Source organism: Pipistrellus kuhlii, unplaced genomic scaffold (assembly GCF_014108245.1).
Source record: "Pipistrellus kuhlii isolate mPipKuh1 unplaced genomic scaffold, mPipKuh1.p scaffold_m20_p_6, whole genome shotgun sequence".
Taxonomy (NCBI): Eukaryota; Metazoa; Chordata; class Mammalia; order Chiroptera; family Vespertilionidae; genus Pipistrellus; species Pipistrellus kuhlii.
The window spans coordinates 70,690,635-70,711,988 of record NW_023425562.1 but is presented as its reverse complement, the minus strand read 5'-3'; the positions used below and the strand labels follow the sequence as shown (position 1 = coordinate 70,711,988).

The following is a 21,354-nucleotide window of genomic DNA, read 5'->3' as shown; positions in this document are numbered from 1 at the left end:
AAACTGCTCTTTAAAAAAACCTATTAAAAAACAATTAGTGGCTCCAAACAATAAGCTTGCATAAAATGGGAGTGGTGCAAGTTAGAAGCTGTAATATCTTTCATCACCTAACCCTGGAAGTCTCAAACTGTCATTTCCACAAAATCCTGTTGGCTACAGAGGTCAGCCCTATTCAGTGTGGTAGGGGAGCACACAGGGGCATGAATAGCAAGAGGCAGGAGTCATTGAGGGCCATCTTGGCGACTGGCTACTGCGGTGGCTTTCTGATGTATGAACTAATACATTACACTAAATATCTGAACAAATAATTTTCACCCCTGTACACAAAGTGTTATATTTGAAAGATAAAGGAAATTTAGAAATAATACTTACATAATCAGGCTGGGCCATTTGTACCTCCAAGAGCGTTGGAATGCCAGGCTTGCTGATATGCAGATAATGGTAAGACCCAGGAAGAATGCCTCCTAGAGGAAATGGCAAGTTTTCCACATTTTAATTTAGTTGTTAACAAGGTAGATAACATGTTAATAAGGTGAGTGAGCTTAAATAAGTACTACAGGACAAATGGAGATGCCTAAATGGTGTATGCTACTCAAACATTCCCACTAAAGGACTGGGATGGTAGGGATTTACTTAACAAGACCAGTGTGAATGTACCATTATACCCCGTAATGTAGCAACAGCGCTCCAAGATGATGTGCTAAGCTGATCCTGTGTATCCTTTGATTTCTCATGATTCCTGTTACTCTACCTGCCAAAGCCAAACCAAGACCTTTAGAGTCTAAATGTTGCAATGGTTTTCCCTAGCATGCCTCCAATATTAAAATTCTAAAAGTGTTATAAGGAAAATAAATTCTTGTTGAATGTTTTAGAAAACTATTATTATCAAACTATTAATATTTCTAGTTTGTCCCAGAAGTATGAGCCTGACCTAATTCTGGCCTCTGATACCCATCCCTTCTCTTCCTCTTTCCCATGTTCTCATCGAGAATGAGAATCAGAGCAGGCCTTCTCTGAGGCCATTTAGATAGATAGAAAAAGATAAGCTCTGGAATATAGGGCTTTTGTCTCTTTAGTCTAATGTCTATTTACTGGCTTAGGGTCCATGGGCACCCTAGGGGGTCTATGGATGGTTTTGGGTATTAGTCCTTTAACCTTTTGGAAGTAAACAAAAGTTTGTAAGTATATGCACTTTTTTCTAGTAGAAGATTTATAACATTCAAAGATACTATTTCCAAAGATATTTCTCAATTCTCAAACATACTAGATATTTCTCAATTCTCAAACATACTGTAAAGAAATCCTGTATTACTTATATGATCTTCTTAGAGGTCAACAAGGCTTAATAGATGAATGTGACTGTTTATAGCTGCAAATGGTTTGGCTTATCCATCCAGATAGCAGCTAAGGCCTGGGATGCTTGGAAGGGTCTCTTTATCTCTGTACTTATAGTGAGAATGAAAGTTTGGGAAGATGTCAAAGCATTGTGCCATTATGACCAGTTGTGAGTAACTTCTGGGCAAGTCACTGATAATGCACCAGTCTGTTTAAACACAGTTATTATATAGTCTATAATAAATGCTAAAATTGCCAAGGGCCATAATGATAATAATGCTATGCCCATAATAAATGCTTAAAAAATGAGAGGGAGAGCCCTCCTCTGTTTCTGTGCAGAGAACTCTCCCCACTAAGCCTAAGAGAAAGATGGAGGACTGCCCTGAGCACCAACCCAGACCCAACTGGTGGCTTCATCAGGGGGAAGAAGGTGGCTTACCACACACCTTGGATCTTGGCTCCCTTGTACATGGGAATGAGTCGGTCAAGGTCAGCCGGTGGCTCGATCACAGGCTCAAGGGTTGGATCAAAGAGACAGAGCATAGCTGCTGCCAGTTGGAAGCCAACTTCTTTGGAACTGAAGTTGCTGTGAGACCACTGATTTGAGTAATATCTATTGGAGAATTTGGTGAGGGAGCCAGCAGCTCTGATGGCTATGTCATTGGTGTGGAAGTTCGTATCAATCACAAGTCGGCCATCATAGACAAGACATGCATCATTTAATGCTTTAAATGTTTCATAATCCACATTCTTCTCATAGAAGCTAAAGAAGACCTACCAAGTGAACAATTACATTGTTACTTAGTTACCACTCTTTACCTTCCCAAGAGTTTGAACAATCAACATTTTATTATTTGAGGAACACACAAAAAATCTAGGTCTACTAAAGTTTGTCATAATCATGTGTGTGTTGTGTGTGTGTGTGTGTGTGTGTGTGTGTGTGAGAGAGAGAGAGAGAGAGAGAGAGAGAGAGAGAGAGAGAGAGAGAGAGAGAGAGACTCCTGTTTGCTATGAAGAACAAATTATGATCAACCAGTGTTACTATTTTTTTTTTTTTTATCACTCAGTCTAGATATTCTGTGGAAAGGATGCCAAATGATGAAATAGCTATCATAAGAGTCAATATTTTTTTCCAACAAAGAGGTTTACAATTCAGGGGACACCACTTTCCCCATATTCTTCTATATTTTACTAATGTTATTTATTTACTTACTTATTGTTAATCCTCACCTGAGGATATTTTTCCATTGACTTTTAGAGAGAGTGGAAGGAGGGGAAGAGACACAGAGAGAAAGACATCCATGTGAGAGAGACACATTGATTGGTTGCCTCCCTTATGAGGCTGGGAACTGAGTTTGCAATCCAGATACATGCCCTTGATTGGAATCAAACCCCCAATTCAAGGGCTGACACTCTATCCACTGAGCCAAACCAGCTAGGGCTCATTCTTCTATAGTTAAAATAACTATCTGATTCATTTGCCTCTCAGCATAACCATTATGGCTTGTCTCAGTTTTGGTTCTTATAAGGGAATCCTTTGTATCACATGAACTAATGCATCTAGGGGAAATAATGAACAACATAAATTGAACAGAAACAGATTTGGAGACAGAGAAGCAGTGATCAAACTGTCAAATCTCAGAGGGAAGGTAGGGAAGGGTGGGGGTAAGGAGGAGAGATCAACCAAAGGACTTGTGTGTATGCATATAAGCCTAACCAGTGGTCATGGACAACAGGGGGTGGGCATCTGGGGAGGGGTTTGGGATGGGAATAGGGGGATGAGGACAATTATGTGATACCATAATCAATAAAGAAATTTAAAAAAAAAAGTCCTCACACAATAAAACAATAAAAATAAAATATCTCGGCCTCCATCTTTCTCTTCTTATTCATGTGTCTGACATTTAGGTCTCTCTAGATTCCTTCTTATGGTCACCTCATCTAATCTTGAGTTGTCAAATTGCCCCATCATTCCTGGCCTTTTAAACCCTTAAAGCCTGACCTACAAGATGCCACAGAAAAGATGAGAGCTCCATCAGCCTCAGCATCTACCACATCTGTGCTCCTCCCTTGTTGCTTTCTACCCTGATATGGCACACAGTCACTGAATAAATATTTATGGAGTACCTACCAAGGGCCACAAAGCCCTCTGCATATTCCTTAGAAGTGATTGGTATACCCCTCCACTCTCTGCCCAAATTTCAATGCTTTCTCATGCTCATCTGAACATCTTCTTCTAAGTTGATGTTGAATATCATTAAAGCAGTGAAAGTTATTTGTTTTAAAGCCCTCCATTATTGTTGAAGCAGTTGAGATAAGTTTAATCATTTTATTCTTACCTAAACATAATTAGCCACCTTATTTAAAGCATGCTAAAAATAAAAACATGATCTGGATCCTCATCATATTGATGGCTGCCTCCCTGCTTCCTCCACAAGCTTGCTTTACCCACCTCATTTGCCTCATTCTGTATAAAAATAAGCTGTTTTGTACCAAAAGTAACCCTCTCTCACATCCCTTCCCTACATTCATGAATGGTACCTAAATGATGAATAATCCTGTGGTAGAGATTAGTCATGCATAGCTATGTAAATTTAAATCTAAATTAATTAAAAGTAAACAAACTTTAAAATCCAGACCCACAGTTGTACTGAGGCAGGATAGTTAGAAGCTAGGGAAATTCCCAGGCAAGTGACCAGTCGTTTTGCCATTCAGTCGATTTGCATATTAGCCTTTTATTATATAGGATCACCAGGGGGCAGATGCTCAAGGCAGGCGCTTCCCCCTGATGGTCAGTGTGCTCCCATAGGGGGAGCACTGCTCAGCCAGAAGCCAGGATCATGGCTGGCGAGTGCAGCGGCGGTGGCAAGAGCCTCTCCTGCCTCCATGGCAATTGAACACCCCTCCAAGCGCTCTCAGACTGCGAGAGGCTGAGGGACCACCCCCCAAGTGCACAAATTTGTGCACCGGGCCTCTAGTATTACTATAATAAAGGATAAAAGCATGTGCATGTGGTCATCTAAGTGGATACAGATATGGTGTTTGACAAAATCCAGTACCTTTTGTGATAAAAACATTCACTATACTCTAAGTATATGGGAGGTATCTCAACCCAATAAGAAGCTTATACAAAAAATCCCACAGCCAGTGTCATACTTAATAATGGTAGACTGAATACTCTCTCCTTCATATAAGAAATAAAACCAGGATACCCTTGTACTGTAGGTCCTAGGTAGCATGATTAAGGATTCAAAAGAAATAAAAGTCATGTGAATTATAAGGAGAGAAATAAGCAAAGGGGGAAGCCAGACATTATAGGTGTGTCGTTTGGGCAGTTTCACCAGGAAGCTGCCACTTTGCACTCCCTGGGGAACCACCATCCCATTCCCTGCAAAACACTGGGAAAAGGGATCCAACAAAGGGAAAATAGACACATGCCCAGTAAAGTTGGAGTAATATAGGAACAATACTTGCCTATTAGTCTTACCTGGGAACAAATATTATTGGCCATAATGGATGTGACTACTAAAAACCCATGAAAATTTGAGAATACAGAATCTCCTAAACAAAGGAGTTCTCTCTCGTGTGCTCTTGACTCTTGACTCCCGGGACTCTGTTTTTCCTGCTTCCTTGCATTCACCTGTGCTTCCTCCATAGCCATGTGGCCCTGCAGACCCCAGGTGCAATGGACTGATGGACTGCAACAGGGAACACAAACTATGCCAGCCTGCCGCTGGGCTGGACTCTGCTCCAACATGGAAAGGAAACTTTAGACACTGACTATGATTTTAGCTCCCCTGAAACCCAAGCTACACTTCTATATTTTTATATGGATGGGAAATCTATTTTTGTATAGATGGGAAAAGAGTATAGGAGAGAGAAAAGAGGAGTGAGGAGACAGATTCAGAATCAGAGACAGACTCAGAGAAAAATATCTTCTGTTGGTCACTGTGTAAGAGTTATAAAACAGGAGGAATTTTAGAGATTGAAAAGAAATAAGCTGCCTGAGATGGGATAGGGTTAAAGAGCTGAGTGAACAGAGAAAAGGAGAAAGATCCTTTTGGCTCCCTGAGTGAGAATAAAAGGCTTTACTGATATGATGGAGCTGAGTCTGGCACTGTCCAAAAGAGCTTTCTTTGATGATGGAAATGGTCAATATTTGTATTGTCCAATATGGCAGCAACTATACAACTGTAGCTTTTTAGCATCCTATATAATAAACCCTAATATGCAAATCAACCCAACAGTGGAACAACTGGCAAATGACCAGTTGCTATGACACACACTGACCACCAGGGGACAGATGCTCAATGCAGGAGGCCAGCCAAGGTGGGTGCCAGCTGGGGGGCCCCCCAATTGCCCTGCCTGCCAGTCGCCCCACAGATTGGCCCTGATCTCTGGCCAGGCCTAGGGACCCTACCCTAGTCTCTTAGATTTAAAAATTAAAACCTGGCAAGGCTACTCTAACATTGAAACAACAGAATGATGCAGCAATGACATGCATGGACTCTAGTTTGCATATTTTGTGGTCAGCCCTGATTCTGACATCACTGTGTGACAAAACCAATTATTAACTTCTCTCTGCTTCTGTTTTTCCACCCGTAAGATTGGGAAAAAATGGTACTACTGCCTCAGAAGGGTCTTGTTATGTACCACTTCTTATAATCAGGGCAAAAATATCACCTCTTGCACACGCCCTCCCCCCTGGGATGCGCCCACAATCAAGGCACATGCCCTTGACTGGGATCCTTCAGTCCACAGGCTGACGCTCTATCCACTGAGCCAAACCAGTTAGGGCAATACCATTAGAATTTTGACAGAGATTGTATAGTGCTTTGGGTAGCATGGACATTTTAACAATATTAAATCATTCAATCCATGAGCATGAACTACCTTTCCATTTATTTGTGTCTTATTCCATTTTTTTTTAATTGTCTTATAGTTTTCAATATACAGATCTTTCACCTCCTTGGTTAAATTTATTCATAGTTATTTTACTCTTTTTGATACAATTGTAAATGGGGTTGTTCTAATTTCTCTTTGTGATAGTTTGTTATTAGTGTAAATAAATGAAACAGATTTTTATGTATTTGTTTTGTATCTTGCAACTTTAATTTGTTTATTAGTTCTAACAGTTTTTTAATTAGAGTCTAGCAGGGGTCCTCAAACTTTTTAAAGTGGGGGCCAGATCACAGTCCCTCAGAGAGCTGGAGGGCCGGATTATGAACTACTAATTCCTACTGTAACACCTCGGCTGCGCTCACTGCCCAAAAAACCTGGCGGGCCGGATCAGACTCCTCTGCGGGCCGCATGTGGCCCGCGGGCCGCAGTTTGAAGACCCCTGGCTAGAGGGTTTTCTATACATAATATCATGTCATCTGCAAACAGTGATATTTTGCTTCTTCCTTTTCAATTTGGAAACAGTTTTTTCTTTCTTGCCTAACTAGAGGCCTGGTGCATGAAACTCGTGGTGGGGGGGTGGGGATGTGTATCCCACAGCCTGCACCCTCTCCAATCTGGGACCCCTCGAGGGATGTCTGACTGTCTGTTTAGGCCCAAATGCCCTCCCCTGCAAACCTGGTCTCCCCTAACTGTCCCCTGCCCTCTCCTCCCTGCTGGCTTCTGTAATCTCCTGAACTGGCAACTCTGAGGATACAGGTTGCAAGTTGAGCCATTACACTCCCCGACCCCACCCCACCCTCATTGCTTAGAACCAAGTCACCATAGTAAGAGGAAGCCCAGTCACATGACGTGGCCATTGGTCAGTGCTCTGGTCAAAACTGCAACTTAAATTCATCTAGCATCAACAGCCAGTCACGGGTGAACATACCTCCTAGATGATTCCAGCCTCACCCATGGTCTGACTTCATTCACAGGAGAGACCTCCAGCGAGAACTGCCCAGCTGAGGCCCCAGGACCACTACGTTTGTTACTCAGCAATAGATAAACTAAACAAATTAGAAAGCAGACCCCCAAATCGTGACTGTAAATTCACCATCCACCCTCTCTCAGACCTCAAGTCCGGAGGCAGCGAGGGAGGTTCCCTGGACCTACTCACAGAGCACTGAAGTTTGAAAGGCTTGGTGAGCGTGGTGAAGCTGGCGCTGAGAATGGAGTCTGGGTCTTTTTCGCCATCATTCCACTGAGCCAGGAGCGCATCCTCGTAAATGGTAACCCCAGCTGCTTGCAGCGCGCTTTCCACCGCCTTTTCCACCGAATAGTTGTTGATGCAGGTGATGTTGGAAGTGGGCGGGGGCTGCACCAGGTGGATGTTGGCGCCCCTCACGCCGAGGTGTAAGAGCATCTCTATTGTGGTGTAAGTGTCGATTGTATCTCCATAGACAATGACATTCCCTACAAAGGGGGGGGGGGAGGGTGTGTGCTAAGATATACCGTTAAAAACACACAACCTTATTAGTCAAATGCTAATAATGCGGAATTGCTCCCTGCAACCCTCGCTGTTTTCAGCTGCTGGAAGCCAGCGGTGTTACCTAGCAACGGCGACCAAGATAATTTAGTAAAAAATTGGCACAAAACATCCCACAAAGTAGTCAAGTACTTTTAACTCAGAAGTAGGACATTCATTTATGTTTCTGCGATTTGAAAGTTGAAATTATGCTAAATGAAACTGTCTAGAATAACAACCTTTTATCTTGTTTTGTTCTCTCTTTGTCACTTACTAAGGGGGAAATTACTAAAGTTTTCAATATATACAAGTTCTTCTTAAGATAAAAAGGACAATGGTTAAAAATATATATATATCATGTACATGATGGTACGAATATTTTAATATTTAAATGTTGAAACTTGATTTTGAAGAGATTTTTCTCTCTCTCTTTTTTTTGAGAACTAAAGACTAAAATATTCTGCTTTTCAATAGATGATTTTTATAAAGATTCAAATTCTGATTTTTTAATTTACTGTGCCAAGACCCAGCAAAAGTGACCAAAGGGTATTGTTTTGGTAAGTGAAAAGAAAATCATAACTTTGGAAGATTTCCCTTGTGTAAGAACATTGTGATGCAACATTGAGATGTCCTACTCATTTCATCAGTTGTAAGATCAAAGATACTACTAAATGAGTGAAATGTATTTATGCTACTTCCATGCTATTTTTGACACTGAATTGGCATTTTTTACCTTTTCACAAAGAAAGAAACTGCTATAGACTCGGTTTTCAGGCAAGCGGTAACAATTTACCCCAAATGATAGATTCATTGAATCAAACCTTCCCCCCTTTACAAAATGATATGAAAAAGAATTTAGAAGCAAAATAAATGGCAAGTGTATTTATTCAATTAGGTTGACTAAATTATGCAAAAAAAAAAAAAAATCTATTTCAATCCAAAATGGAAATAAAGGTGTAATGGCTCGTCTAATTTGCTTAGAAAAAAATAACTTTCAGATGACTTCTCTGAGGATAACAGCGTTTAGAAAGTTCTCCCAGACTCCCTGTTGTTCAAATTGGGAACAGCAAGAGGGCACTGAAGCCAGAGGCAGTGTCCTTCCTTCTTGCCTTCACTGGGAAGCTCCAATTTTGTGGCTAGTCCCTCTTCTAACGCAACAGTCACCGGTGAGCTGCATTCTCCTTGGCTGAAAGTGCCAGTGTTTTGCTGAAATTACGGAGACTCCCACCTGCTGTGAAACCTAAATCCAGTGTCTGGTACAATGAAGAGCCAGCCTGCCAGGAAAGCCAAAACTTGAACCTCATGCTGTCAAATGTTTGAGGTCTCATGCCCTTTTAAAATATGCACGCCAAAACAAGGTTCATTTTCAGTGAAACGAGGTTAAGTGGTTAGGCCCTCAATAACTCGGAGTTTAATATTTTCCCAATCTCCTTCATGTTACCTTGTAGTAACTATACCGTGAGCTGAGCTTCTTCATTATAGACTGACTCATGGAAGCCCAGGCAGATTCATTGTTGCTGGGGTTTAGAAAGCTGTACTGTCTGCCCACAGATTGTAAGCAGCTGGAGAGGATGATAATACTTTTCAATTCAAAAGGTAATACATTTTACAAAACCTCTAAGGTTTAAGTTAGATGTATATTTATAGCCTAACTTCTAAATATTTTTGTCTCATGTTAAGTTTAATTTAAAACAATCCCCACTCCAAATATGAAACTTTGATTATCATCACGGTCAGCTATTGTCACAATAATGCTGCGTAACAAACTATCTCCAGAACTCAATGTCAAATGACAACAAGCTGTTGTAGGTTGGCTCACACATCAGTGGGGTGGCTGATGTCAGCTGATCTGACTCAAATTTGTGGCTGGGGTCAGGTGTGCAACATGTCTTTCACCTTCAATGGACAGTCAGATACCTGAGGCACATTCTGTTTATGGAGAAATGCAGGAGTACAAGAGGGCAAGGGCAACTGCTCAAGCACTTTTCAAGCCTCCTCTTATATTACATCCTCTAACGGTCTATTTATCAAAGTGAGTCACACGGCCGTGCCCATGGTCAAGAAGGCTGCAAGTACACTCTGCCTGAAGTAAGAAAGGGAAGGTTTGGACAATAGTCCAAACCATTAGTCATATTGGGCATATATTAAATAAACTTGAGGCCTGGTGCACAAAATTCGTGCACTGAAGGGGAATACCTCAGCCCAGCTTGCACCCTCTCCAATCTGGGACCCCTTGGGGGATGTCTGACTGCCAGTTTAGGGCTGATCACATAAGGATTGGGCCTAAACTGGCAGTCGGAACTCCCTCTCACAATCTGGAACTGCAGGCTCCTAGCTGCTTGCCTGCATGCCTGCCTGATTGCCCCTAACTGCTTCTGCCTGCCAGCCTGCTCACTCCCTAAATGCTCCCCTGACAGACTGATTGACACCTAACTGCTTCCCTGCTGGCCCAATTGCCTCCAACTGCCCTCCCCTGAAGGGCTGTTTGCCACCAACTGCCTTCCCCTGCCAGCTTGATTACCCCAATTGTGGAAGCCATCTTGTGATTACATGGGGCAGCCATCTTGTGATTACATGGGGCAGCCATCTTGTGACAACGTGGGGGTGGGTGGTCATCTTGTGATGACATGGGGGCAGCCATTTGTGATGGCATGAGGGCATGAGGGACACCTAGGCTTTTATTAGCATAGATGACTGTATGATCCAATTAAAAAGTGTTTTTCATTTAAACGTATTTATATGCTTACTTATATTTCTCTTACCAGGTGTACCAGTTACTAATGTGGATTTTATAATCAAAGAAAACACGATAATTTCTAGAGAAACATCAAAAGTGCTATATTCAAAGTGATGTCCATCACTAGCTACACATTTCCTCCATCACTCAGGTAATTTGAGGATACCGTTCCAATAAAACTTTTCTTGTTTTGAGGCAAACCATTCAGAGACCTAATTTTCCACTTCTTTGTATGTTTTGAAGTGCTGCACAGAAAGTACATGTGCCATCAATTGGAACAAGTGGTAATCTGAAGGAGCAAAGTCTGGTGAAAATGGCGGTGGATTAATACTTCCCTAGCAAGATCTTTAATTGTGTCTTTAACTGGCTTTGAAGTGTGTGATGGTGCGTTATCGTGAAGCAAAATTACCTTGTCCTGTCTTCTGGCACATTCTGGTTGTTTCACAATCAAAGCGTGTTTCAAATTGATTATTTATTGTTGGTAGTGATTAGTATTAACAGTTTCACCTGGTTTTAGAAGCTCATAATATACCACACCTTCTTGATCCCACCAAATTGTCTTCTTTCCGAAGTGATTTGGCCTTGTAATCAATGTTGACGGTTGACCTGGATCAACCCATGATTCTGGGTGTTTGGGATTCTCAAAATAAATCTACGTTTCATCACAGCCACAATTCAATGCAAAAAAAGACTTTTTTTCATGCCAATGAAGAAACATTTTACTGATGACTTTTTGGTTTTCCATTTGTCTTTTGTTCAGTTGATATGGCATCCATTTTTCTTCCTTTAAAATCTTTCCCATTGCTTGTAAATGCTTAGAAATATAAATAAGCATATAATCTTTTCCATTGCTTGATCAGAAATTGTTGGCTGAGCAACGTTTAATCTTTCTGCAAGTTGTTTTTGAGTTTGACACATGTCATCATCCAATAATGCTTGTAATTGTTGGTCTTCAAACTATTTTGGTTGACCTGGATGTTCTTTGTCTTTCACATAGAAACCATCACTTTTAAAGTGTTCACAAGTATCTTGAGATGGAGCATGTTCACCATAAGCTTCCTGAAGTATATGATAACTTTCAGCAGCACTTTTCTTCAAAATAATGAATTAAAACTTCCCATAAATGTTCTTTTTTAGCACAAAATTTGACATTTTTAAGCATAAAAATATCTATGATGTTAACCCCTTCAGAAAATTTGACATATAAAGTTTTGAAGCTTGCTGTCACTACAACAAAAAAGCATACATATCAAATTCCATATATATAAACATATGTATAACTTCATCTATTGAAAAACATCCGTATTATTAACTGATACACCTGGTATTCCCTATAAAATATAGTAGAATCTCATTGTAATTTGTTACTAAATAAAAACATGTCATATCCCTCCACAAGGATGACAAGACCCTATGTAACAAAATCAGCCCATTACTCTTTGCCATTGATCTCTTGCCTTTTAAAGGGGATTATTTTTTCCATTATCTTTGTGTACTTGTGAGTTCTTTCTACATCACTTTTATTTTGTAAAGAATTTTTAGATTCCTATTTATCTCATAACTCCTACGTACCAGGCACAGAGCATAGCACTTTTATACACAATCCATTATAATTATTATTACTAGTATTATCATCACCATCAATAACAATATTTAAAGCTGTTAACAATAATATTGTTATTTTTAAAAAATTATCTTTATTGTTGAACCTATTATAGATATGCCCTTCGCCCTTCTCCCCCCGAGCCCTCCACCCTGCCTTCCCAGGCCTTCATCACACTATTGTCTGTGTCCGAAGGCAATGCATATCTACAATAGAATAATAAAAGTGTAATATGCTAATAAGACCGGACAGCCAAATGACCTTCTGGACGTCATTCCGGATAAAGTTGTGGTGGCAGGGGCTGAGGCAGAGGCGGTTAGGGATGTTGAGGCAGGCAGGCGAGTGATTAGGGGTGATAAGGCAGGAAGGTGAGCAGTTAGGGGCAATCAGGCAAGCAGGCAGAGGCAGTTAAGAGCGATTAGGCAGGCAGGCAGAGGAGTTAGGAGTGATGAGGCAGGTAGGCAGAGTGGTTAGAGACAATCAGGAAGGCACACAGGTGAGGGGTTAGGAGCCAGCAGTCCTGGATTACGAGAGTGATGTCCGACTGCCAGTTTAGGCCCAATCCTGCAAGGGCTGGGATGGGCCTAAATCCACGGTTGGACATCCCCTTAGGGATCCCGGATTGTGAGAGGGTGCAGGCCAGGCTGAGGAACCCCACAGCCGTGCACGAATTTCTTGCTCTGGGACTCTAGTCTATATATATATAAAAGCATAAGCGACCATTACTACCGGACTACTGGACAATTGGACGACCAGCCAGTAGCTATGATGCACATTGACCGCCAGGGCACAAATACTTAACGCAGGAGCTGCCTCTTGGTGGTCAGTGTGCTCCCACAGCCAACCTCCCGTGGCTGGCCAACCTCCTGAGGTCCTTCCCCCTGGTTGGCCAACCTCCCATGGTCCCTCCTCCTGACTGGCTGGTTCCAAGATCCCTGATTGGGACTGGGTGAGACAGCCCTGATTGGCCCCAATCACCAGCCAGGCCAAGGGACCCCACCCTTGCATGAATTTATGCACTGGGCCTCTAGTATGCATATAAGTTCCCCTGTTCATCTCTCCAACCCCTGCCTTCCCTCTGAGATTCATCAGTCTGAATAACATAGTTGCATTTTGGAACAAATAAACCTAGGCATAGAAATATGATTACTACTATTTATTGGAGTAATTTTAGTAGTATGGATGGGGTAGACGTAGCATTTTTTTAAAAAACCTTTTTAAAAAAAATCCTCACCAGTGGATATTTGTAGGGACTCACATAATTAGTATATATACTACATCATATATGTGTAGGATATATACTACACCATATATATATATATATATTCTTTTGAAGTTTCATGCATATATGGAAGAAATAGAGTGGGGAAGCTGAGAATTTCCCCTGAATGTGAGTTTTATGCTAAAAAATCTGGTCACTGTCTTCTTTGCTGCTCAGTTTATTTAGTGGCTAAGAAACCAGTTTTGCATTTGATCTGATAGGTGACAGAGATAAAAATGGTGGGCTGCCCTACTTTGAAATAGCAAATGATAACTGATGATTAGAACACTCTTGGTGAATTTTCAATAAAGGATAATGGAATATAACTGTGGCAGTTTTGTGAAAGGCCAATCTTTGTTCCTCCTTTTAGGGAATAAATTATGCATCACTAAGATTACAGATCTGAAACAGGAAGCAGAGGGCAGGGAGGCACCAATAAAAAGACGACTCTGTGAAAGCGCCTCAGATTGAAGTTGCAAGAAAGAGCTCTGGGTCGCTCTCTCCCTGCTAACCTGCAGCGGCCTCTGAGAAGAAATGTGCAAGGATGCCTCCAAGAGAAGAGAGGGGCTTCCATGTCAACAGCCCAGCTGGGGGAGAAGAGAGGGAAGGCAATGATTCGGATCACTCTATTAGAAATGTTGGCATAAAGGTAAAGGTGACCTTTTTGCTTTTTGATAAATAATCTTTGAAGGTATAAATGAATACACTAGCAATTCTGGTTGTGACCACCAGAATAGGGCAATCACACTTTAACACTTCCACTACCATAATGCACCCCAGATTTAGGAGACAATTTGTCTTAATTGGGGGGGAGTGGAGGGGAGGGGATGTCAGTTTTATTACCCTCGTTCTCAGGAGGTAAGTAACAGTTTCAGGAGCTCAAAGCTCACTAATATTTAAAGTTAGCATGGCTTTACAGAAATAAAATGCTAAAGTGATCTCCTTATTAAGTTTAAAAAAATAAAATATAGTATTAATATTTTTAGTCACAGATTTGCCCTAAGAGTAATAGAACAACCTTTTAAACAAATTATTTTCAGTAGATGCTAAAAAGGCATTTTATTATTTTGAAATGACTGCTTTAATTTTAACCACCTGGAGCCGTGGTCGGCAAAGTCATTAGTCAACAGAGCCAAATATCAACAGTATGACTATTGAAATTTCTTTTGAGAGCCAAATTTTTAAACTTAAACTTCTAACGCCACTTCTTCAAAATAGACTCGCCCAGGCCGTGGTATTTTGTGGAAGAGCCACACTCAAGGGGCCAAAAACCGCATGCGGTTCACGAGCTGCAGTTTGCTGACCAGGGACCTGTAGAATACCAGGCTTTGCTGCCATTTCATCATCATGCTCAATACATCATGACTTGAAAAGAAGAAAATGGAAGGCTGCTTAGATCTAGTTGTCTAGTTGTCTGAATCACATCCCAACAGTTTAAGGATAGCCCTGACTGGGTAGCTCAGTTAGAGCTTCTGTCCCGACATACCAAGGTTGTGGGTTTGGCCCACGGTCAGGACACAGACAAGAAGAAATGAATGTGTTAATAAGTGGAACAACAAATTGATGTCTCTGTGTTTGTCTTTCTCTCTCCCCTCCTCCTCTCTTTCTCTAAAAAATAAATTAAAAAGTTATTCAAGCTTTATGCACACTGATATAAATATGATTTTTTCTTCACAGTTATTACATTTTTAAGGCTAGATAAAAGACCTTTTTTCATTTCAAAAGGGACACAGAATTATTAATATACACCTTCATTCATCCTCAGAACAGGCCTATGAGGTAAGTTTTCTTATATTCTCAAGAAAGCATTGAAAGATTAAGTAACCAGTTTCAGGTCACACAGCAAGTAGATGGTTCAGCAGGTCTCAGACCTGCCAAGTCTGACTTCAGAACTGGTGCTGATACCACTATACTATATTAGCAGATGGATATGTAATATATTCTAATATATATGTAATATATATTACATATATAATAATTCATATATGGATATCACTGGCATTCTATCTGTATAACTTTACCAAATAACTAGATAATAAATTTTAAATAGATATTACAGAATATTCACAAATTGTGAAATAAATACTCACTTAAAAAACATATCATGGTCCGGTCAATATGGTAGCATAGATAAATGAGGAACTTACATCTTCCCACAACCATATCAAAATTACAACTAAACAATAAAACAAGCATCATTCAGAACCACCTGAAATTTACCTGAATGCAAGGGATTTAAAGAAGAAGCCACATCGAGACTGGTAGAGGGGCAGAGACATAGAACAGGTCATGGATAAAAATTGGGAAGGATATGTTGGCTGTGGTGGTCTCCCTCACCAAGGAGTCCAGCCCCACAACAAGCCCCCAAGCTCAGGGCTCAAGAGCTGGGAAGAGAAGTTCTCATAACTTCTGGCTGTAAAAACCACAGGGGATGCAGTTAAAATAGGAGGGTTGCTGGAGTCCCAGCAGTTTCTCTTGAGAACCTGCACATAGACTTGCTCTGACTCACTCTTTCTGAGCTCCAGCACTGGAGCAGCAGCTCAAAAGGCACCAGGGACATACAGGAGGAACAGTAGTGTCTGGCATCAGGGTGAGAGCTGGTGGTGGGCAGCCTTCTCCAAGACAGAAGTGCTGGCAGAGGTTACTGTTCCTTTGATGAGCTCTTTCCACACAGCACTGACAAGGGGGCAACATGTCTGAGTCTCCATCAACTTGGCTATCACTGTTTGCTCCAACCTGGTAATTCTCTGAGACCCTCCCCCACCCAACTTATGGGCCTACCCAAGCTGCTTACAGTATCTTTTCCATATAAATGCCTGTCTTGGCTCATGCTCACCCTTTCCTAAAATCTCTCAAACAAGCAGCATTTGGCCTCAGCCTACCCCATACCTCTCACTAAGTGACCCCAGGCCTGGCACTACCAGCAGCTGGCTCTGGCTTGCACTTGGCCTCTCCTGGGTACCTCCGAACCCAGCACAAGTGACAGCCAGCTGCAAATTGCCTGGTAGCTCATGCCAAGTGGCCCCAAGCAGAAGATAGGTGGTGGCTGATCTTGGTCTGCACCTCCAGGGAGGCCCAGAGCCAGCAAACCTGATGAACAACTTCAGACCATGTCAAAGCATCAACCAACCACTTCCACAAGCCACACACTGAAGGGGTGAACAATGGGCATCGGAGCCCTGCTGAGGTTAACCCTGCTCTGTGTAGAGGGCTGGTGCAGAGCTGATCTTCCACAGTGGCTCAGGGGAATAGAAAGACTGTGCCACTGGACCCTGTAGGACGCCTACTCTAGCAAGCCCAGAAGACGTAGCACCTCTACCTAATACATAGAAACAAACACAGGAAGGCTGCCAAAATGATGAGACAAAGAAACATATCCCAAATAAAATAAGAGAACTCCAGAAAAAGAACTAAACAAAACAGAGACAAGCAATCTATAAGATGTAGGTTTAAAAACACTGATTATAAGACTACTCAATGAACTTAATGAGAACTTCAATAACATTTAAAAAAAATTACACATAAACTTCAAAAGGAACCAGTCAGAAATGAAGGATACACTGAAATAAAAAATAATTTACAGAGAATAAACAGTACAGTAGAGGAAGCCAAGAATCAAATCAGTGGCTTGAAATATAAGGAAGCAAACAAACAAACAACAACAAAAAACTAAACCAAACCAAACCAAAACAAAACAATCAGAACAGAAAAAATAAAAAGAATTTTTAAAAAATGAAGATATTAAGGATCCTCTGGGACAACTTTAAGTGTACCATCATTCATGCAAGTTAGAGTGCTATAAGAAGGGAGAGAGCAAGAAACTGAAAACCTATTTGAAAATATAATGACAGAAAACTTCCCTAACTTAGTAAACAAATCAGACATACAAGTCCAGGAAGCACAACATCCCAAACAAAATGAATCCAAGGAAGCCCACACTGAGCCGCATCATAATTAAAATGTAAAGAGTTAAAGACAAAGAGAGAATCTTAAAAGCAGCAAGAGAAAAGCAATTAGTTGCCTACAAGGGAGCACCCATTTGACTGTTAGATGATTTCTCAACAGAAACTTCACAGGCTAGAAGGGATTGGCAGGAAATATTCAAAGTGATAGAAAGCAAGAACCTTCAACCAAGATTACTCAGCAAAGCTATCATAATCAAAGGGCATATAAAGAGCTTCCTAGACAAAAAAAAAAAAAAAAAAAAAAAAAAAAAAGCTTAGGGAATTCATTGCTATCAAAAAAGTATCACATGAAATGTTAAAGAGTCTTCTTTCAAAAATATTTGTAAAAACTAAAAAATAATGAACATTAAAATGGCAATAAATACACATCTCTCAACAATAAATCTAAAAAATAAATAAATAAAGCAGAACAGAAACAGACTGATAGATACAGAGCATGTTTTGATGGGTGCCAGATGAAAAGGGGATGCAGAAAATGGGTGAAAAGGTGAAGGGATTAAGAAGTACAAATTGGTTGTTACAGTATAGTCATGGGGATATAAATTACAGCATAGAAAATATAGTCAATAGCCGGGACCGGTTTGGCTCAATAGATAGAGCGTCGGCTTGGGGACTGAAGGGTCCCAGGTTCGATTCCGGTCAAGGGCATGTACCTTGGTTGCGGGCATATCCCCAGTAGGGGGTGTGCAAGAGGCAGCTGATCGATGACTCTCTCATCGATGTTTCTAACTCTCTATCTCTCTCCCTTTCTCTCTGTATAAAAATCAATAAAATATATTTTAAAAAAAAGAAAATATAGTCAATAATATTTTAATAACTATGTATGGTGTCAGATGGGTATTAGATTTATGAGGATGATTACTTGATAAGTTATATAAATGTTTAATCACTGGAGTGTATGTCAACAAAATATAATATTGTATGTCAACTATAATTGAAAAATAAAATAATAATTTAAATAAAAACAAAGATATCATGTTCAGGAACAGACCAGAGAATTTTTTTTTTATAAGTCAAAGCATAAGATTTCTATAACCCAAACCTGACCTGTCCCATTTTGCTCTGCCAAATAAGAAGGGAAGAATATATTAGTTATAACATTAAAAGGGCTTTGTTCAGTGATTCATGCACTGGAATTTTAATGTTATACTTTTCCTACAAACATGCTTTTTAATAAGATAGTCCACTGTATTTAGCTAAAGATGAAAATAACTGATCGATTTCATGCCATTAAGGCAATTATTTTAACTTTACTTTTATTCTACTTTTCATTTTCATGGAAAGTACAGAGGTGATAACAGATAAATTTCAATTAGTTTCAAGTAATGAAGTAAGTTGTTATAATGTACTAAAGGCTCAATGCATGAAATTCGTGCAAGAGTAGGCCTTCCCTCCCCCAGCTGCCGGCACTAGCTTCCCTTTGGCACCTGGGACCCAGGCTTCCCTCACAGCCCCGGCTCTGTCCAGAAGGTCGCCTGGTCTAATTAGCATATTACCCTTTTATTATTATAGATTAGGTTGCTGAGTTCTAACTGAACACCCCCCACATCCCTGACTCTCCACGGCTGAGCCCTCCAGGTTTGGTTTGGTTTGCAGTTGAAAGCAGCGTTTGAGCCCATGCCATCAGTCATTCTCCGGATGCCGGAGCAGTTCTATAGGTTAGCATATTGATATCTGTAAACTCATCCAACTCTAGAGTCCAGAAAACCACTTCCTTCACACTGGACTCACTCTATCACAGAACCACGGTTTCTCCTCTGGAAGCAGAGGAAGGAGTGATAAAACAGCTACTGGGAGGAGAGTGGTGTGCTGGGGTGGTATCTATGTAGTTTCAATGAACAGAAATTCAGAGGAGAGCCAGCCTCCTCCTAGCAACCTCCATTGTTTTTGCTCCCAGCATCCACCTCTCCTGCTAGAACCACCCCTCCACTGATCTCAGCAAACAAGGCCCTCTCTTCAAGTCCCTGTGCTTCAGCAACGTAAGGCCTGGCATTTTCCAGGATTCTGGTGCGATTCCTGGATGGTTATCTCATTACAGCCAATGAGATACAAGAGATATTTTCCCTCAGCCTCTTAGGGGACGAGCCCTATCCTCAGCAACCTCCCATCAACCCAGCCCTGAACAATTGAGAAGGGAAACGTAGCCCTCAGGAGAAAAAGCCAACTCTCATGATAAACACCCACATTTTTCCTGGGTTTATTAAGGCGACATGAAAAGGAAGCAAGAACTGGCAGGTGAAGGGATGGTAATGAATACAGAACACAGCTAGACTTCCTATTTCTAGCTTCAAATACCATCATCCCATGACTGACTTGGAATGCAGAGCCACCCCATTTCCAACTCGCTATTGTGGTCTTCAGCTCATTCTCTCTCTCTCTCTCTGTCTCTCTCTCTCTCTGCTGGATGGATGCTACAAACAGAAGGTGCATATTCCAAAATTGCTGTTTTGTGCACTGACTTTCCCCCTTCACAAGTTCCCCAACCCCTAAAAAGGAGCCAGTTAAACCTGCACTTGGCTGGACCCTGCAATCCTCCACTCACTCCTTCACCTTCATCTCCCTCTGCTGCCCTTCTAGGGTCTTCCCAGTCCAAGTTGTTGGGCCACTGTCTTCTGTACACAAATAAAACTCCCCCACTTCTCTCTATTGGCTCTTCCTGCCCTTCTTTATGGCTGAGCTCAAAACTTCTTTTCTCAGGAAATCTTGCCCGAACTTCACGGTCTCCATGGCTATCATCTTGGCCAGGTGCCTCTCCATGACCAGACTGGCACCTGCTGTGCCCAGATCCCCATCTTTTGTACAGAGACTGTGTCCTGAGCTGTGCTGTCACCAGGACAGCAGGAGCTGAGACTTCATTCTGGGGAAACTTCGGTGTAGCCATAACTACATCTCATGCGGTATTAGTAACAGTGATGCTGATAACCGCCTGTGTTATTGAACTCTCACTATGCTTGAAACACTGTTCTGAGTTGGACACGTTATGTCTTATTTATCTCATTTATCTCACAACAACCCATAGGAGAACATATTATCCAGAATGGGACTAATTAAATTCAAGACTGAATATGACTCTAATTATGGAAAAGGTACACAGAGAAAGAGCTCCCTTAAGGCAGGAGGTTAACAGTTTCCTTTCTAACTTTTCTCACATGGAAGTGATTTGAAAAGGGCCACTGCACAGAGTTGAATTAAGTTGGTCAGGCCAGATATCTTAGATGCTTCCCAGATCTTGAGGCTGGCATCTAAGCAATAAGAGCACCTTCCTGTGAGGTACTTTGGGAATGTCATAAAAATAGCCTACATTTAAGACCAAAAACAAACAAACAACAACAACAACAACAAAAACTCTAATGTCTACATCCTTCTTATCCAGGCTGTTTGGTGGACAAAAGCAGGCACTCAGAGGGGTTTTATGCAGTGGTTGATTGGAGACATACTTAAATCTTACCAAAACATTTCTCTTAGGTGGCACCAGAGTATCACCATTTGTGACAATTGGTCAACAGCATAGCACTGGTGATCTTTGCCGATCTAAGAACCGAGAGGACCAAAAAGCAGGCCTCCGAAGGACAGCACAGTGATTTGGGATTTCTAAAGACTCTGCCACGTACAGTCAACCTTAAAAACTTGCATTGCCAGTTTCAAAGCCCTCTTCATTGTTAAAATATTCCTTAGTCCTAATTTGCCTAGCAGCCAACAGTTTGGAGTTAAAACCCTGCATGATAATAGGATTAGGCACGCTCCCAAGACATGCTTTTGTGTTTTCTGGGAGTTTAAGGTACATTTTGACATCTGGACTAGATGAAATGGTAATGCTTTGTCACAAACTGTGTGGATAAAAGCAGACTTCTGCAAACTATGTCTTATCACCTATTTTTGTAAATAAAGTTTTATTGGAACACAGCCATGCCCATTCATTGATATATTGGTTATGCTGCTGTCTTGCTACAATGGCAGAGTTGAGTCATTGGGACAGAGATCATATGGCCTGCATAGGCCATCATATTTACAATCTGGGCCTTATAATAAAAGTCAGCTGACCCCAGA

At 41.2% G+C, this 21,354-nt stretch overlaps 1 protein-coding gene across 1 annotated transcript in view; it reads right to left on the bottom strand.

The window, feature by feature from the left end:
* The window catches only part of CFAP61 (cilia and flagella associated protein 61), a 218,618-nt gene that overhangs the window by 49,802 nt on the left and 147,462 nt on the right, over positions 1 to 21,354 (bottom strand). The window contains exons 22-24 of the mRNA XM_045574878.1: positions 7,394 to 7,689; positions 1,782 to 2,109; positions 373 to 464 (exon numbers count right to left, since the gene is read on the bottom strand). Coding sequence (XP_045430834.1) covers positions 373 to 464; positions 1,782 to 2,109; positions 7,394 to 7,689 — 716 coding nt within the window. The remainder of the gene's footprint in view (positions 1 to 372; positions 465 to 1,781; positions 2,110 to 7,393; positions 7,690 to 21,354) is intronic.